The sequence below is a fragment of the Cornus florida genome, unplaced genomic scaffold (genome assembly GCF_030987335.1).
Source record: "Cornus florida cultivar Cherokee Brave unplaced genomic scaffold, ASM3098733v1 CherokeeBrave_3.0.0_Hap2_Chr11, whole genome shotgun sequence".
Classification (NCBI taxonomy): Eukaryota; Viridiplantae; Streptophyta; class Magnoliopsida; order Cornales; family Cornaceae; genus Cornus; species Cornus florida.
Genome location: NW_026775581.1, coordinates 137,461,010 through 137,480,582, shown reverse-complemented (window position 1 = coordinate 137,480,582; position 19,573 = coordinate 137,461,010). Strand labels below are relative to the sequence as shown.

Genomic DNA, 19,573 nt, shown 5'->3' with positions numbered 1-19,573 from the left:
GCATCACCATCAAATATATCCCACTAAGCAACCGCCCAAATCACATAACTTTTGAGATGAAACAAGCATTTCAATGTGATTATGTGACAATGACAAGAGATGATGAGTAGGCATCAGTGCTGTCTGTTCTCAAATAAAACTAATAATTAAAAAAAAAAAAAAAAAAAAAAAAAAAAAAAAAAAAAACCTGGCCCCAACTCTGCTATTTTCTTGGCATCAAACTCAAAATTAACCATGAGCTACTTGTAATCGTGTACTCCGAATTTCCTTGCTTCTATCATTGGCATACACATCCCATTTCATCTCCCATGGAAGCTCCAATTCAAAGAGGTAAACAAATTGCAACAGATTGCTGTTCTCTTGCCAACATGCAGTAACGATATCAGATTTTTACTTCCTAAAGAAAGGTCATGAATTCGAACGGGTTCGAGATGACAATGTGCGAGTCCATTGCCTCCCCCTCCTCTAAAAAAAATAAAATTTGCTCTTCTATTCTCAAGAAAATCATGAAACCCTTGCTCTGAAACCTGCTTTGTATGGAGCTGTAAATTTGATGCTGTCAAGTTTGCATTAGTGTGTCCCTTTACACAACAGGGTACTTGATTGAATTTACTTCTGTTGTAGTTCTTGACTTTTTGATAGCCCGTCTGAAGTCTGCATAAAAGATGACTCTGTAGAGGTGTCTGACGCCTCAAGTTTTGCCAATATATTCGATACCAAACTGTTTATGCCGGAAGACCTAATGGACCTGTTTGGCTGCAGCATGCTAGCATTCAAATAAGGAGGTTGATTAGGAAGAGGCATTTCACAATCCTTGTTAGTCAGCATCTGAACTACTTCATCCATGGATGGTCTGCAAGCAACTGAAGCTTGTGTGCATAGAAGTCCAAGTTGAAGGACGCGGGATGCCTCCTTTTCTGGAAAATCATTTTCTAGGCACGGGTCAACGCAATCAGCCAATCTATCTGTCCTGTATAGCTTCCAAACCTGAGGCCAAAATGATATATATTCTCCCAAATCATCAAACAAAACTATGCAAAATCGAATTCTGTAGTATGTACGTTGTCACAAGGCTTTGGAAAGCATAATGCAGGAGGGATTTGAATCTTACTATGTGTAAAAGGGAACCCGAGTCCTCTATAGAGGCATTATTTGTCCTACCACAAACAATTTCAAGAACCAGCACTCCAAAACTGTAGACGTCTGCTTTCTCTGTTAATTGTCCTCGGACAAGGTATTCAGGAGCCATGTACCCTCTGCACCACCAAAAGACAAGCATTATAGGATGACAGAATAGAGGCATTACAGATGATGAATGAAAAAATAATGAAAGTGGTTTACTGGTTGATTGTTTTTTTTTTAATATAACGTAGATGAGAAGTGGGACAATAGACTAAATAGAAAATCATCTCTTACAGTGTTCCTGCAATTCCAGTGCTAAGATGAGTCTTATCAGCAGCAAAACATCGGGCAAGTCCAAAATCAGCAATCTTTGGGGTAAGATTCTCATCAAGAAGAATATTGCTGCTTTTAATATCCCTGTGTATAATTCTTACTTGAGAACCTCCATGAAGATAGGCAAGCCCTTCTGCTGTTCCTAAAACAATATTAAACCTCTGGTTCCAGTTGAGAATTTGAATCTTGTCCTTATCTGCATAAGTGAAAACGTATTATTACTGTGGTTGAGATATTGTTTTGTTGTTTACCTTTGATAGTTTCATAAAAATAAAAAATGTGATGTGAACAAAAACTCAGAATTTGCATATACGATCGTATTGAGGGGAAGAGATTACCGAAAAGAAACTGATCAAGGCTCTTGTTCGGTGCATACTCATAAACAAGGAGGCTCTCTGGTCCTTCAATGCTACAACCCAAAAGCTTCACTAGGTTCTTGTGTTGAATTCCACTTACCAAATTTACCTCATTGAAGAACTCATCTACCCATTGTCTTGAGTTGAAAAGCAATCTCTTAACAGCAACAGTTTTCCCACCGGGGAGTGTCCCTTTAAACACAGAACCAGCTCCTCCTTGGCCTATTTTCCTTGAAGAATCAAAATAATCTGTTGCTTTCTCTAGTGTTTCGTATTTGAAATTCAAACTGGACTTGTTATATAAAGTTGAAACCTGGCCGAGATTTTCACGTTCTACATGAATGCATGAAAATATTACTGAATCAGAATACTAATGATTGACAATTCATCAATGTAGCAATTGTTTTACTTCAGGTTATTACTTGATGTTGTGATAATGTTTAGGAATTATACCTTCTTTCAACTTTGAAAATCTTACATAGCCTGCATAAGCAGCAGACAGTGAAAGCATGAAGAAGGCTGCCCCTGCCAAAGCAATAGCTATGCCATACCCTATTAAAGAGTTCCCTGCCAAAGACACAAATTCTATTATCAATATTCTGACAATTGATCAAAGAATACCAACTTATAACTGAAAACTGGAATTAAAAATTTAATTGGGAAAAAAAATTAAAAAATAAAAAACCCAATCCATCCATAGATTGTAAACAGAGATGTGCATTCTTAGAAGGACATGAAATTGAAATTCACAAAAAGAAGAATTTGGTAATTTGTTAAGATTTAAGAGTGATACCTAAGCAGCTCTTGCAAGTTGCAAATAAAACATGGTAAAAACGCACACATACACAGACACTTGAGTTAGAGAAGACAATAGATAAAGGGGGAAAAATCACAAAAGGAGAGAACTCAGAGAAGCAGAAAACCGTAAGTTCTTAACCAAAGAATAGATCACCACCAAAAAAAACTCAGTAGTCAGCAAAATAATAAGACTTAAATAAACAAACATATATACCCATAAATAACTGTGGGATAAAACCATATATTGTGAGTACTAAAATCTAAAACCCATTATTTAAATGAAAATTTCATCTCAAAAACAATTTTATCTCAATTATATCATAAAGACATCATGCAATAGAGAATCATCCTAAGATCAACTCCATTCACTTCAGAAATTTTTATATGATCACAACATCAAAAAATTAAGCTTACCAGAATGTTTATTTACTTCTTCAGCCTCATCATTGTAGAATTTCTCCGTAGAATACCTCAAATAACAACCAGCATTTAGGCCCCTCCCTTCCTTACTCGGCACACATTTTCTCACCTCCTTACCCGCCTTCTCCAAACACTCTCTGCACCCATCCCTGCTCACAGTCTTCCAACACTGCGCCAAACCAAACACTCCCTTCGCCTCCACAACTCCAAACCCTTTGTTTGCCGCGGCAATTCTAGTCACATTATCAACCAAGTCTCCAACATTTTTCCTAAATTCGGAAGAGAAAGCTTCATCGCCAATTGCATCTCCATATGAACTGCTGCAATTCACCGAATCTCGAATTGGGTCGACACTTTCATTGAAAAAGCTATAGTTTTCGTAGCGTTGGAAGCAGCCATCAAGATAAATGCGAGCGGAGAGATGAGGGAGGCAACGGGGTAGTTTGGTCCGACTCGCTGCGTAGCAGAGGAGGCAATCAGTGTGAGAAAGGTCTTGGAAACATTGGGCTAGGCCGTAGATAGGTGGTGTTGAATTCGCTACGTTGTGACCCCAGTGATTAGTGGCGACGAGTTGTGAGAGAACTTCCATTTCTTTGACAAAGGTTGGGACGTAGTTGGTGTTTGGTGGCGGTGTGGAGTTGCCACAGAAGAGGCTGGCCACGGAGATTCGAGGATCGGACTGTGAGAGTGAGAAAAAATTGATGAAGAAGAAGAGGAAGAAGACCCATGTGAGATTTGAGGAAATGAGTGCTGAGAATTGCATAGAATTCAAATTGGGTAAACTGGAAATCTCATCTCTCTCTCTTGTTTCCATCTCTGGTTTCATTCTTTGTTTGTTGAGATCAATGTGGATGCTAAATAGAAAGCAGCAAATAAGAGACTAAAGGGCATCTGATGAAACTCAATTGGCTGCTGCATCTTGTTTTAGTCTCTTCTTCAGTGTTGTGTGCGTGAGAGAGAGGGGGGGGGGGGGGGGGGGGCGCAAGAGTAGCAACATATAGGAGCTACTTTATAGTGTTCCCACTGTAAAGTCATTTTCCGTACTTTTCCTTACTGACAAATAGCACTACTAATATTCTAAAAGACTTTTTTCCCGTTCCCACCAATTCAAGGGCAAGGGAAAGGCGAGTGGAATTTTTTTTGACAACTTTAATTTTACACGCTTTTAAAAAAAAAAAAAACTTTAATTTTTCGCGGTGAATATTTCCTTTTATTTGCAGGCTGGTAGCGGTCATTCTATATTTTGCCTTCTCAATTACTCTCGGAATTGGCTATTGGCCATACAAAAATGGGAGACAATTTCAGCTCCCACCCGCTAATAATGTCATTATGACAATTTCAACAAAATAATAATAATATTTTTTTTTATTTTTGTGATAAAAAATGATACTCCTTCCCTCTTAAATTAAATCGTTATTTTTTAAAAAATTTAAATTATTTTAAAGAATAAGTTTTAATATTTTTCTATTATATTGATAGTGAATAAATTATTAAATACGTAATATATTTACCGTTGAATTAATTTACTTTTTATAAATTTAATGTTTTTATGAATTCTCCAATTTATTATGTGAAAGATTATAAATCTAAGAAATTTCGTTAACTGACATCATAACGACGTTATATGGTAGGCCCATTCCCACTCAAATCAGTCCTTAAATTATTAACACTACCCAAGCACCCTGGCACAGCCCTTCGTCATTTTGGGGAATTGGTGGGACTTTGTTTGTAGCATGATTTTTTTCAAGTCGGTGATTGGAAACATACACAAACCGACCGAGTGTTGAAAAATGTGTGAGTTGGTTAGTTGCACCTAAAATCGCATTTATGTGCGATCAAAGGACACCTGGCTTACGCCCAAATTTCACATCTACATGACTTTTGCTCCACTTGATTTGGCGTTGTCTCTTCTTTTTCTTTTTTTTTTGATCAAAAAGTGTCTTATCCAATACTCTTTATCTCCTTCCACAATTACCCTTCCCCGATATTTTGTCATCCCACCAAATGAAATCTTTCTCAACACGATGATATAGGAGTTTATGACATATGTAAGTATCCATGTATTTTTAGCCGATATAGAATCAATACATTCATATAATCATTCATTAAGTTTAGTCGTATTTGTTTGGAGAGGCATAATTGTGTTAGCAGGGACATGAGAGATAAGTTATAGCATATGTGTTGTGGAACTGAAGGGTCACTATTCAGCTCTCATTTTTTAAGAAGATGTAAGCATTTGTTCTTGAATTGTGACCCGAATTCTCTTTTGGTCGGACTCATATCACAGTTATGAATTGAGACAAAAAAAAAAAAAAAAACCGACAAAATTGACTCGTTTTTTGTCTTGTAATTTGTCAATCCAAATTATAGTCTCTATTATAACATAATACATAAAACTATTAATATTTGTTCCATTACAATACTAAAAATCATAAAATAGCAAGAAAAAAAATGATATATTATCATTAGACTTTTGAGTGACTTGTACATCTCCTTTCTTCACTGTGAATATGACTTAAAAGTCAAGCTATAGTCAGGAGCGTGCCCCGTGGCCTGGCTCCGCCACATATATTAAATTTATGTATTTTTATATGTATATATGAAAAAATTCATATAATGCATTTTCTAAAATTTTTATTTTCTAAAACTATCTCTTAAATTTTGTATTTCTTCTATTTGTTACTCTTTAAATTCGTTTAATTTTTTTTTTAAAAAAAGGTCAAATTTTCCTTTTTGAATCAAAGTCTAATTTTTTTCCCTTTCAAAGTTTTCTTATTTTTCTTTCCTTTTTAAAATTTTTATTAATTATTATTATTTTTTAAATGACTCATTGATTGACATATAGATTTTTTTTTTTTTTTTTTCCTTCCCAAATATGGGGTTCAATTAAAGTCAAAGCACTCACAGATAGTGAGTGGAGTCTTAACAGTTAGCTAATTAGATCTTGAGAATTTTGGTTTATGATAGCTAAAGATATCATATTTTCCGCGGCCAAAAAGGAAATTATGCACCTAAAATCTTGTTTTATGGAAAGCGTTTCTGACTTTTGCTGTTAATGGTGGATGCGATTGTGATATATCTTGGTCGACAATGTAAAATGCATATAGATCTGAAACTATCATCTAAAAAAAGTGAAGCAATGTCACATTTCTTTATAAAATGGGTCAAATTAGAAAAAGGAGAATTGGAGTGAATGTGTTATTTTATAGAGTATATTGGTACCTTTATTTATTGGGAAAATGACTAGTCTTATTAAAAGACCCTTTCAATATAAGTGACTTGTTATGATATAATACCACAGTGAATCTCATGGCCTATTCTTTTCAAATCAGACGCTCAAGTAATTATTTTGTGAGTTTCAATGGTTTTTACTGTCATGTTTAACTTGGTGTTTTATATAAGGTTGATTCTAGATCAACTATTTCAATAATTTCTGTCCTATATTTCACTCGATGCAATTAGGTCAACTCGTCATCTAGCTTCTCACCTATTTTGTAATTCCCTTGTGCAAGTTAATATCGAGATTCTCCCCTATGATATAATGTTGAAAATTCTCTTTAGATTGTAATTATTCAGGCTTAAAATGATACAATAAACATATAAAATATATTAATGTTAAAAACACACAAAATAAAACCTGTTTTTGGTGCTTTTTAAAGAGCACGATCTAGTTTATATAAAAAAAAATAATAATAATAAAATAAAATAAAATATTCAACACAACTTAGTGACAAAAATTAAAATTCAACTTCATATCAAAGTAAATGTGATCATTTTACATTTTGTGATGCGAAATTATCAATTAAAGTGTTACAATCAAATTTCTTGAACATATCATCGATAGTAGGTAAGATCAATAATATATGCAAATTCAAAAATTTGAAAAACAATAACCTAGCATTTTTATAAAATCTAATACTTCAATTGACTCTTTTTTTTTTTCTTGGTAAAACTTCTTTTAAGAATTGTAATTCTAAAATTAATTTTGTTACATCAATATCAGAAACCATGCCGTCATTCCTTAATTTATAATGCCATACTTGCATTGTAAATATATATATTTTTCCTTAAAAAAGGAGAATGTGCATGTGAAATTGTAATGAAAGAGAGGAGAAGTGAAAGGAGAGGGATGTTTATGGTCACTTTAATGATTTCTTTTTTTATATCACTTTGATATCTATTATAATTCTTTATTTTTATTTTTTATTCTGAATTTGATTCTTAGGCCGTGGCTATATGGCCATAGAATTTAACATCATCTAAATTGAATGAATGAAAAAATATTTAAAATCATTTCTCGTAACTGTGATGTATAAAATATTGCTTCTAGTATCATTTTAGTATATTAACAAATATTTTTTTAAAAAAAAAATTCACGAGATACACGTTTTATTTTTATTTTTTTGTTCTTTCTGAATTTGAGACTGATTTTAGTATCATTTTTCTAAGATTATAATCAGCCCAGTCCACTTATTTAATGAATTCTTAAAAATCACATGAAAAAAAAAAAAAAAAAAAACTCAAATTAAATGAGTGAATGATCAGTGAGGTTGGAAGTAACCCAAAACATTAATTAACTAGAGACGAGACACAGACCAATAGATCTTTTCATAACTAAATAGGTAATTATGATATTTGGAATAAAAAATTTTTATTTAATTATAAAATTTGAGGTTGAAGTGTCCTTTTCTTTAACAGTGGAGTGCAATTGTAAAAAAATATTTTCAATTTTCTTTTGAAGGGAGAAGATAGAAACAAATTATTGTTACCATACAAATTATTGTATTATCTATATAAATTGATATTATTAGTACATATGTTTATTGTCATATTTTTTTAAAAGTTATTTATTTTCATAAATTTACATGATATATAAGTGTATATTGTCTTTTAATTATGAAAATTATGGTGTAAAAGTAGCGATATTTCAAATATATATCACTATAAATGCATTATGACCCTAAATTTAAGGTCTTTCTAAATTGGAGTCCCTGCCTTGGTTGCCTTGCCCCAGGGTCGGCCTTGATTATTTAGGTAATAAAATTTGTCTTTGACAGGACAAAAGAAAAAAAAGAAAGAATTAATCCATATTGTTTTACTTTTTTCTTTTTCCTTTTTCATTATATTTTTTTAAATTATAAAAAATACCTGTCACATTGATATAATGGCAGGTCAATTATTTGTCGACAGCCGTGCAATATTCTTTAAGGGTTCGTTACCTCATGATTCATTAATGTATTAAAAATAGTAATAATAATTTATTTTAGTGTCAAATGTCTACTGATTAAAGCCACATGGAGGATCAAAATGATGCTTGAATCCATTTTATATAACAATACTCCAATAAGCTTTAATCTCGCTTGTTCAAAGTTCAAACTTTAGGCCCATTTATTGCGTCTCTTTTGAGTGGAATTGTACGGAGTATTACTGATTGGTCAGGCCAACACTACCCATTTGGAAGCATTAGCGACTGGGACACAGTCACACTCCCACCATCTCACTGTGTATCAGATATCACTGTATCGTCGCCCATTATCTCTCTATATATGCAGGACGGTGCCCTATGATATAACCGTGTCATCGCCCATTCTCTCTCTATAAGCAGGACGGTGCCCTAGGGTTCGGGGGAGAGAAAACAAGAGAGAGAGAGATGGCTATGTTAAAGGCTAAGGAGATCGTTTCCACCAATCCAGTCGTCGTCTTCAGGTCGATCTCTTTTTTGATCTATCTTTGTACATGTCTATACCTAATTTATACTAAATCTACAAATCTATTGATTTGATTCGTTGATCTTCTGATGTATGGATTTATGTATGGGTCGGCAGTAAATCGTATTGTCCGTACTGCGTGAGCGTGAAGAAGTTGCTCACAGAGGTTGGAGCCACTTTCAAGGCTATTGAGTTGGATACTGAAAGTGAGTCCTCTCTCTCTCGCTCTATATATATATATATACTCGTAATACGTTTATGTCAATATTTATGTGTGATATATTCACTGATTCTTGTATAATCATTTTAGTCAGTTTCATATTAATCATGAATGAATTGGAGAATAGTGTAGTATATATGTTTGTAGGAATGGCTTGAATTCTACTTTAGCAATACTATGGATGAGGAAAAAAATTATTGGGAGTTGGGACACAAATTAATTTTTTTTTATAAAATAGATGCATAGGAATTAGGGATCAAATTACTTATTAAAAAAAAAGAGATGCATAGGGATTCAATGATTTATTCATTGTGTCTAATTCACATGGCATGAATAACTAGATATCCATAATTACTTATCAAAGAAAACTAGATATCCATAATTGATCACGAAGGCCTTGCATAAATGAGGCTCATTTCAAATAATTCTAAAGACGGTCTGTTTGAAGAACTTATGATTGAGCCATTGAAATTCCCTTTTTGTCATCTTCATATTGTGTAATGATATCTACCTTTGTGGAAATGGCTTTTTTACTCTCTATGGGACTACTCGAGCAATTCTATCAATTACTTTTAAGTCTTTGTAAAGTTAATAATTTTCAAAGAATTTTTCTTTTTTTTGGACATAAATATAAGATTTATAAAGATTTATTCCTCATATCTAATTCAGTAGAGATCGTTTGTATTAATCATGGTAACAAAATATTTATAATTCCATTGGGCTGTTGGCTCACAAGGACCTTGTTATAAATGAGATTATTTCATTAATTGGCATTTTCTTTCCGATTCACCTGATCTATATATGTGTATGTATGTGTGTCTATATATATATATATATATATATGCAGGGATAACACATTTCAAAAAGTACTCTTTCAATGGTGCTTCTAATTTGTTGTTGTTGGTTGGAATGATTAATGTTTTTGTTGGTGTTGCATCATGTAATATGTATATGTATTAATACAAAATCCCCATAGGGATGTTGCACGATTATGTGAAGATTGAATGGCTCTGTGTTGTAAAACATTTTCAAATGTATGAATATGTTATTGCGAATGGGCCAATTACAAATAATAGTTTTCACCAACCATAAAGCTAAAGTCGAATGCTACCAATAAACAGTGATGGTACCTCCCAGTCTTTGATAACTCTCCATTTAAAGAAAATCCAAGGATAATCTCTTCAAAAAAGGGTATGATTAAGTGCTCAAATCCCTCTGTTTTCCCCCTCCAAATGTGCCTTTTTTTGTAGCTTTTTATAAATCTGATGCTACCATGGATGGTCATTTAGTGAATGGGACAGTAGGCTAGTACCCATGGGTTATATGGATCAACAGCTTTGACATTGGTATACATAGAGGAGATATTGTTGTCAACTTGCATGGTTCATCACTTTGTGCATTTGTACAAGCAAAAGCTTTGTGTGTGTGTGTGTGTGAACAATATAATGTGCATATGCAATGATCAATTACAAATCTGCATATTTTACATTTTGAAGGCGATGGAAGTGAGGTACAGTCGGCATTGCGAGAGTGGACTGGACAGCGGACCGTGCCAAATGTGTTCATTGGTGGCAATCACATTGGGGGCTGTGACGGTATGGCCTATATCCTTAACCACAATTGTTGCCATTTCAAATGTAGTTGTTTCCTTTCCTGTGTTAATATACTCTCTTTCTGTGCAGCAACAACTGGTATGCACAATCAAGGAAAGCTCGTCCCTTTGCTAACCCAGGCTGGAGCTGTTGCGGGTGGAGCTGTTGCGGCTGGAGCTGTTGCCAAATCGTCTTCCGCCTCTTAAATGAGTCAAGTTATCTGCTTCAAGTTGTCTGCTTTGATGACTGTAGTAAATGATATATAATAAATGAACATCTGAGGTTTATCATTTTATGCTGTTTCTGTCTGTTATGTCTTACTGTGTTCTAAGCTCATAAACTAATTGCCTACTTGATAAAATAAAATAAAAAAATTTGTCTACTCGATTGTTTTATTGCTTCCTAAGTCTTAAACCTGAATGGCGTATCTCAATAGAGGCTTCCATTTTAGGAAGCACAGGTTAGAAGAAGCTGTAAATCTGGATTAAAAAAAAAAAATAATTATTTCGTGTACACACACACACACACACACAGCTGGAGAGTCCCTGCAACTCCAATCTCTACTGGTTATGACCAGTACTTACAGCTTTGTGGATTAACTTTGAGGTAGGTCACCTTGTTCCTAATAGTGAGATACAATACTTATATCCCATCATCAATCTTAAGCAGTTGAAATTGAACCCAACCTTTCTATAAGTTTGCTCGGTGTATGCGCGTTACACCTCAATACCTCATCATAAACTTTCATCGTATCTTTTTTTAATAATCTTTTTTATTTTTATAATATTATGTATCTCACTAAATGTCATATAAAATTATTTATTTTAAATTCTTATAAAGTAAAAACCAAAGAAATAAAAAATACTCGGCCAATATAAATTTATTAAACTTATTATACCATTTAATAAAAGTAAGGAAATTTTTTTTTTTTTTGAAAGGTTAAGCAAACACACAAGTCTAACTCACACAAAAGTTCAATGAAAAAAAACATGTTAAGCCGTTTGAAAAGTAAGAAAAACAAAAGTTTGAGATGAAAATTTTACATTCTTAATTTTTTTTTTTTTTTTTAAATACACACCGCACTCATGCCTTCAAGGTGGTTCAAATACCCAACCTCCCCTTAGGGGAGGAGAGTTTGTATCATCTCGGTTATTATCTATTTGGTAAAATAAGGACAATTTAGACAAATAATATTCCTTTGGTTCTAATATAAATGTCCACCTTTCTGTTCTTGAAAGTCCTAACAAAATATATATAAAAAATCAAAGTACTATTTTTTGTAACATTAATATCTTAATTAAAAAGTCAAAATATATATATATATATATATATTTGGTAACATTACCAATATAACCTTTTTACATTGCAAAAACTATTAGGTATAAATTTGATAATTGATTCACTACCAATACAATAAAAAGTTAGATTCTAAAAAAATACTCATTCTGTCCCGAAATATAAGTCCTTTTTGGAGTTTGATGGTTGTGGAATTTTAGTAGTTTTTTTATTGTATTAATAAGAGTGACATTTTAGATATACTCTTGTTAAAAATCAAAATAATGATCGTAATTAGTGAACTTGTTTAGTTAAAAGGATAATTTGAAAATGTTATAAAAATAGTATATCTAATTTTGATATTAGACATGTTTTTTTGGGAACATTTCGAAATAGAAAGATGAACAAGTATTTAGGGGGAGAGAGAGCGAGAAACATTTATTTTGGGAGGGAGTAATTTTCTTGTAAATTGTCCAAATCTTGAAATATCCTACAATTGTTTAGAAAATTTTCTAAGTATAATTCATTCGCTTCACTTTCCTTAAATAGAATTTTCATCTAACAAAACCAAAGAAAAAAAAAGCTAAATGAAGAATTTTTAATGTTAAAAAAAAAATTGATGGTAGGCTTTTATACAAGTTTGAAGTGTTTAATTTTCGGATCAATGTTGATGCGGTGGTTGAAACTTGAAGTGCTATTACCATTTACACTTTTTTTTTCTAAAAAAAATTGTTGGATATTACTTATAAACTTTTTTGTTTTTTTCCACGTTTGGCAGACTGCCAGATAGACACAGAATATTCAAATTTTAAACATGTACACCTGGGAGGGAGAGAATATTATTATTACATTTATGGCTTGTTTAAGTCGGTGGCAAAGATTGCTCTCCCTCTCTCTCTTCTATATTTAGCGTATTGTTCGGATTTCTTGAACCGAGTATTGAGAGAGCTGCTCGCTGCTCGCTGCTCGCTGCTTGCTCTAGTAGCCGCAGCAAGTGCCTCCTTTCTAGACATTTCAAAGGGAAACAAGAAAATCATAGTCGCTTTCGCTTTCACTTTCACTTTCACTTTCTTGGTGTTCTTACTTGCCAAAAGATACTAACAATGATTCATTCCCAGAAATCATGTGAGTCTCACCGTCCCCTTTTCCTGTTATCTTGACGATTTTATATGCTGAATTTTTCTCATATTTTTTTTTCCTCGTAATTCAAGATAAATGGTAGTAATATTTTGATTTCAATTGGAATTGGGTTTAGGGTTTCCAATTTTCTTTTTCCCTTTTGAATCGAATCAATTTAAAATGGGGCAAATGTTTTCAATTTTCGGAATTCAAGAAAAATGTTGTATTGACATTCATCAGCTGCTGCCTGAGGATGTGGTTATTGAGATCCTCTTAAGGCTGCCCGTGGAATCACTTATTCGGGCAAGAGCAGTATGCAAAAATTGGTACACTATAATCATAAACCCTAGTTTTGTCACTAAGCACTTCAACCACCACACCAACCCTGATCGTCTTTTTGTTAACCATTTTGACAACATTTCCAAGAAATATTTTTTGTCATTGTACCTTGATGAAACACTCTCGGCCAGTTCTGCCCCGGTGTATCAGGATGTGGTGGTGGATATGCCCTACCACCTAGGGGTCAGTCACTATAAGGGCATACTGTGTCTGTACAATCACTATCGCTGTGCTCTGTGGAATCCCGCAACCGAAGAATTTAGGTTCCTCCGGGTACCCCCTCTTAACTTTCCACCCAATGTGGTGATTTTCCAAGATGCTTTTGGATTTGGTTTGGATCCCATTACTAATGATTACAAGGTAGTTTGGATTTTGGACACTGCGGATGAGGTTAGACATATGATGTGTGATCGTAAGGTTGCTGTGTATACTCTATCTACTGATTCCTGGAGATATCTTGATGTTGATTTGCCTCATTCTGACATTGAGACCCCTCAGTCTAACACATGCATTAATGGTGTTTATCACTGGCTTACATTTGTCTACAAACATCTTCCCGTGATCCTTTCATTTGACATGGGGAATGAGTTGTTTCACGAAATACGTGATGTTCCAATTCTAAGTTCAGTCCGTGCTGTTCTTGCAACGTACAATAACTCTCTTGCTCTGATTAGTTATGATTGTCATTCTAATTTCCATCCAATTGTTGACATTTGGGTGATGATGGAAGAAGGGTGTTGGACAAAACAATTGACTTTTGAAATCCGTAATGAAGTGGGATTGCCGATGGGGGTTTGGAAGAACCGTCAGCTTATTATGCAAACTGATGGTGAGGATGGTCATGTGGCCTTGTATGATCCAGAGACTCATGAAATTAAGGATCTTGGATCCCGGATCTGGGCTGAGTGCTTGGTCTACAGGGAGAGCCTAGTCACAATCAAGGGCGGAGATGGGTTCCTAGAACAGGATCAGAAGTTGTCTGATGTAGATCAAGTGTTAAACTTTTCTAATAGCTAACTTTAAGCTGAAAAACACCCTGCCATTCCAGCTGATGAAGATTTTGGAATTTTTGGTTTATATCTCATCCCATATGAATCTATGTTTTGGTGCAACAACAATGGCCAAGAAAGAAAAAGGGGGAAACTGTGTGCACAACTAAGGGTAATGTGGCATCTCATTTTATCAGTTTTGTTTTGGTGACCAGTAAACTTATTTATGTCAGTGTATTCTATTTTTATTGATTTTGTTATAATCGTTTTAGTCAATTTCCATATTAATCACGTGGAATGAATTGGAGAATCATGTTTTAATATGTATGCTTGTATAAAAATGACTTAATTCTCTGTATGGGGACTAGTTTATCAACCTATGGATGAGTTTCCACATAACATTATTTTGGACGAAAATTTTGTGGGGGAGTTGGGACACAAATAAATTTTAGATGTATAGGGATTTAATGATTTATGCATTGTGTTGGGATTGTTTGATCAAGACCTTGCATAATTTGGACATATTTTATTTTTTATCCCGCCAATCACAGTTGCCTTCACTTTCATGGTCTTCTTACTTGCCAAAAGGTACGAACACAAGATGAAACACTAGCCGGTTCTCCTCAGGATGTGGTGGTGGATATGCCCTACCATCTTTTTGCCAATCCCTGTAATGGGTATGCGCAATCAAACCCTTCCTTTTGCCCTCTGGAATCTGGCAACCAGAGAATTTAGGTCCCTCCCCAAACTCTCTCCTAACTTTCCACCTGATATGCTGAGTGGCCATGAAACTTATGGATTTGGTTTTGATCCCATTACCAATGATTACAAGGTGGTTTCGATTTGGAACACTTGGGATCCTTTTAGAGAAATAATTAGTCCTTACAAGGCCGCTGTGTATACCCTATCTACTGATTCCTGGAGATATCTTGATCATGTTGCTTTGCCATATTCTATCATTCACACCCCTCAGTCTAACACATGCATTAATGGAATTTATCAGTGGTTTGCGATGGACAATGACCGCCATCCTGTGATCCTTTCATTTGACATGGGCAATGAATTGTTTGATGAGATAAGTGATATTACTCCATATTCAAAACATGCAGTTCTTGCACCCTACAATAATAATTCTCTGCCTCTGATTAATTATGATTCATTTTCAACTGTTGACATACGGGTGATGATGGAAGAAGGGTGTTGGACAAAACAATCAACTCTTCAATTCCCTCTTTTAAGCTCTCCCTGTTGTTTGTGAGATTTTTGAGCCGCGTATATATGACAATCTTAATAAACCTGTCCTAATACGTAGTACATTTTAAAATTCTATTTTAAACAAAAGGGCTAGAATATGGTTTGCTTAAATTTTCATGGCGTGGGTATGTGTATGTGTTGATTGCATTTGTAACTCTCCTTGTAAATAAAATCAAAATGCAAGGATAATTAATTCCTTTGATAAAACTATGTATGATTAAGCTACTAAAATTCCTCTGTTTTATTTATTTATTTATTTTTTTCAGATGTGCCTTTTTGTAACTCTTTATAAATCTGATGCTACCCTGTATACTGAATGGAGTGACCAAGTTATTCCGAATTGGAATTTGCTTTCGCATTGTTTACACACATGCACGAGTGTGTGGCAAAATTATTTTGACAAGTTTCCTAAACATATAACAAAAATAGAATCAAAATTGGTTCAACCGATTTTTATTTAATTTAATTGCATCTTTTATATCATTAGATGCGCCAATGCGCCATTGTCCAGTAAAATGTATTTATATGTAAATTTTGATAAGAATAGCATAATATTATGTATCTCTTTAAATGTCTTGCAAAATTATTTGTTTAAATTCTTATATTATTTTTATTTTAAAAAAAGAAACAAAAAATACTTAGCCAATTTAAATTTAACAAGACATATTATCCTATTTAATAAATAAAAAAAAATTTAGAGCATCTCCAATGACATTTTTTAATTTGTTAAGTCATCGTTTTTGAAGAGTCTATATCAACTTTAGACTCTCCAAATTTTTACTACATAAGGTGTTACAACGGAGCACTTTCGCTTTTAAAAAATAATAATATATATATATTTTTTTGTAGGATTAGAGAATAGATATGGGTTGGACGTGAGATCAATGATGGTAGGGGTTGATGAATTTATAGAGGTGAAAAGAAAGGAAAAAAAAAAAATAGAGAATAGATACGGGTTGGATGTGAGATCAATGATGGTTGGGGTTGATGAATTTATAGAGTTGAAAAGAAAGGCAAAAAAAAAACAAATTTGACAATCAATTTTTGGAACAATAAAGCCATTAAAACACTGTTACATTAAAAAAATACGATGAAATGGTTTTTTTTTTTTTTTGAAAAAATAAAACAATACAATATCCATTATAAAATTGACCTATACAATATCCATTTAAGCCTTTAAGTAATAAAATATTCAGTACTTGTGCAGAAAAACAAAAAAAAAAAATTTGAATTTCTCCTTCTTTTTTCTTTTAACTTTTTTGGTCCAAAAAAGCCTGACAAACAGTGCATTAAGGTTCAGTTTTGTTGAGGGAAAAAAAACACCAAAAAAAAGGCCAAAAAATTGATTTATGGCATTTATTTTACCCAAACACGCCCTTAAAACAAATTATGGGCCAGCTACAGTGTATTGGGCCTTTTAAAAAATATAATACAGGGGAGCCCGTTCATGCGGACTCGTGGATCGCTAAAAAGGTAACCCTTAGGAATTTAAAAACCGTGGGTCAAAAATGGCAACCCGCAACGGAGTGCATTGGGTTGTCATTTTGGGTTTGTCTTGCCTAAAAAGGCCTGCCTCTTGTGCAGAAAAAAAATAATAATAATAATAAACCAATTTTTGGTTAAGGCCCTTAGATCATTGCCCAAAACAATACTAATTGGACTGTTGAGAAAAAAAGATCACTACAGAGCAGTCCCTTGATCGAGGGCTTGCTTTTCAAAATTGGCCCGCTTTGATAACATTTTCCGTTTCTGTTTTCTGCTGTAATTTTCATTTTTTTAATAAAAAAAGGCAACAAAATCCGTTTGGTAATTATATTTTGATTTTCAAATTTAAATTTTTTAAAAAATTACTTGTCATTTCATTCACAATTCTCACAACTCCAAAATTAAGCTTTGATTTTCAGTTTTAGTTTTCAAATACTATTTATTATTTTATTATTTTTCACAATTAGAGAAATATTATTTTATTATTTTTCAATTATACTTAAATAGTAAATAAAATAAAAATATTTTTATACACTCTAATAATAAAATTAAAAATATTCCCTTATTATTTTTCAATTATACTGTAATAGTAAATAAAGAGTCATTTAAAAACAAATAACAAACACATTTTCTTGTTTCTGTTTTAAAACTTCAACAGCAAACATATGTTAACAAATTATTTTTGATTTTATAAAAATGAACACACCTTTCCAAAATTTGTCATTTTCACTGAAAAGTATAATAAAAAATAAAAATCACAACCTTCCTTTACTCTTTCAAAATCTTTCAAAATTGGAGATCGGTTATGCTTTTCAATCACAATTTCTGAGATTGGAGACTTTGAATGAATTTGGGCGAGTCCAATTGAACTTCTTCTAAGTTATGCTCTAATGCTACGTTTGGTATGCATGAATGGAATGAAATGGAATGTCCATTCCAACCATTTCTTTGTTTGGTATGCAACTTAAAGTGGGAATGGCCATTCCATTAGAATGAAAATCCATTCCACAATTAAACCTATTGTTCCATTCCTAAGTAATTTATTTTAAAAAATCGACTTTCTAAAATACCCTCATATTCCAAGTCCAAAAACCACCATTACCTTCCACTACAATCATCTCTGCCTTTCACCACCACCACCAGTACCACGGCCTTGCACAACCATTGACTTTCACCATCGCCCACCACTTTCCATCACCACCACCGTACCGCCACCGCCTTTCACTACTGCTACCGCCACCGTTTGCTGCAACCACCACCGCTACCTTTCACCACTACTATCGCCACTACCTTCCATCACCACCACTGCCATTGCCTTTCACCACCTTCTACCACCACCGCCGCCATCGCCTTTCACCACTGCCACCACCACCACTGGTCCATTGCTATTTCCTTTCACTACCACCACTGCCACCGCCACAGCCCTACACTACCATAGCCGCCTTCCACCACCGCCACCGCCACCGCCACCGCCACCGCCGCCGCCTTCCACAGCCGCCAACGCGGCCGCCATCGCCTTCTACCACCTTCCACCGCCACCGCTACCACCACCACAGCCGCCTTCCACCACCACTACCACCACCACCGCCACTTCCACTACCTTCCACCACCATCATAGTCACACCACTATCTCCTTCCACCACAATCACCACACTACTGCCACCGTCTTCCACCAACACCACTGCCACCTTCCACCACCACTGTTGCCACCAATTTCTACCATTGTCACTACCGCCGCCTTCCAACACCACCACCGCCACTGCCACCATTTATTTTTAAAAAATTATTAGAGAATATTATTTTGTTATTTTATTTTAATTTAATTTATTTGTTACTAAGAGGGATATTTTAAAGAATTCAATTAAAAATTTATTCCATTCTAAATTTTAAATTGGTTCAATCAAACACTAGAATGGTTATTATCATTGTATTCCTACACATTTCATATTTATAACCAAACAATAGAATGAGAATGACTATTCCATTCCCATTCTCATTCTCATTCCATTCCCACTTGCATTCTATTCAATTTCTGCACACCAAACATAACATTATATTTTATTGTGAATTGTCCAATCAAGAAAAAGCTATAAATGAAAGAATTTTTTAAAGTTAGCGTTAATAAGGGTTACCGAATAATTTATCCCGTAAATAAATATTGATGGTGGAATTTAATACTGTAAGGCTCAGTTTGGTAGGGTGGAAATGGGAGGAAAGGGAAGGGAAAGTGATGGATTGTGATTAAAAAGTTGTGTTTGGGTGAAATGGGTGGAAGGTGAAGGTCTTGCCCTCAGAGAGGCGATCAACTCTTTGGTGAGTTGGGTTACTCTAAATTTCTTATAGAAAGGAACTCTCAATTTGTTTTACGATTAATATTATCTGAAGAAGCATTAAAAGGTGTTCTTAAACAAAAGCCGAATTTCTATTCGAGTTGCAGTGGATTCCCAGATCATGCAACTCATTTGCTCATCAAGTGAGCAAGGTGGCCCTTCAACTCAGAGCTTCAATCTTGGACTTTGTTTCTTTTCCCTGCTAAAGGTGTTTGTAGCCCTTTCTGTGGATG

At 34.0% G+C, this 19,573-nt stretch overlaps 4 protein-coding genes across 4 annotated transcripts; 3 read left to right on the top strand and 1 right to left on the bottom strand.

The window, feature by feature from the left end:
• Positions 1-126: 126 nt before the first annotated feature.
• LOC132282335 (cysteine-rich receptor-like protein kinase 42) lies at positions 127-3,989 on the bottom strand. Its single transcript, XM_059783979.1, has 6 exons — positions 3,024-3,989; positions 2,265-2,378; positions 1,794-2,144; positions 1,417-1,651; positions 1,112-1,256; positions 127-987 (listed from the first exon to the last, which is right to left on the bottom strand). Exons 1-6 carry the CDS (start codon positions 3,853-3,855, stop codon positions 610-612), a joined length of 2,055 nt encoding a protein of 684 aa, XP_059639962.1. The 5' UTR covers positions 3,856-3,989; the 3' UTR covers positions 127-609.
• Positions 3,990-8,553: 4,564 nt separating this feature from the next.
• Positions 8,554-10,931, top strand: LOC132284206 (glutaredoxin). Its single transcript, XM_059786291.1, has 4 exons — positions 8,554-8,735; positions 8,855-8,943; positions 10,454-10,552; positions 10,640-10,931. The coding sequence occupies exons 1-4, from the start codon at positions 8,680-8,682 to the stop codon at positions 10,753-10,755; spliced, it is 360 nt and encodes a 119-aa protein (XP_059642274.1). The 5' UTR covers positions 8,554-8,679; the 3' UTR covers positions 10,756-10,931.
• Positions 10,932-13,123: 2,192 nt separating this feature from the next.
• Positions 13,124-14,299, top strand: LOC132282239 (F-box/LRR-repeat/kelch-repeat protein At1g09650-like). Its single transcript, XM_059783848.1, has one exon. It carries the CDS (start codon positions 13,124-13,126, stop codon positions 14,297-14,299), a length of 1,176 nt encoding a protein of 391 aa, XP_059639831.1.
• A 645-nt stretch (positions 14,300-14,944) lies between these two features.
• Positions 14,945-15,529, top strand: LOC132282237 (F-box/kelch-repeat protein At3g06240-like). The gene has a single exon (XM_059783843.1). The coding sequence runs from the start codon at positions 14,945-14,947 to the stop codon at positions 15,527-15,529; it is 585 nt and encodes a 194-aa protein (XP_059639826.1).
• Positions 15,530-19,573: the final 4,044 nt, after the last annotated feature.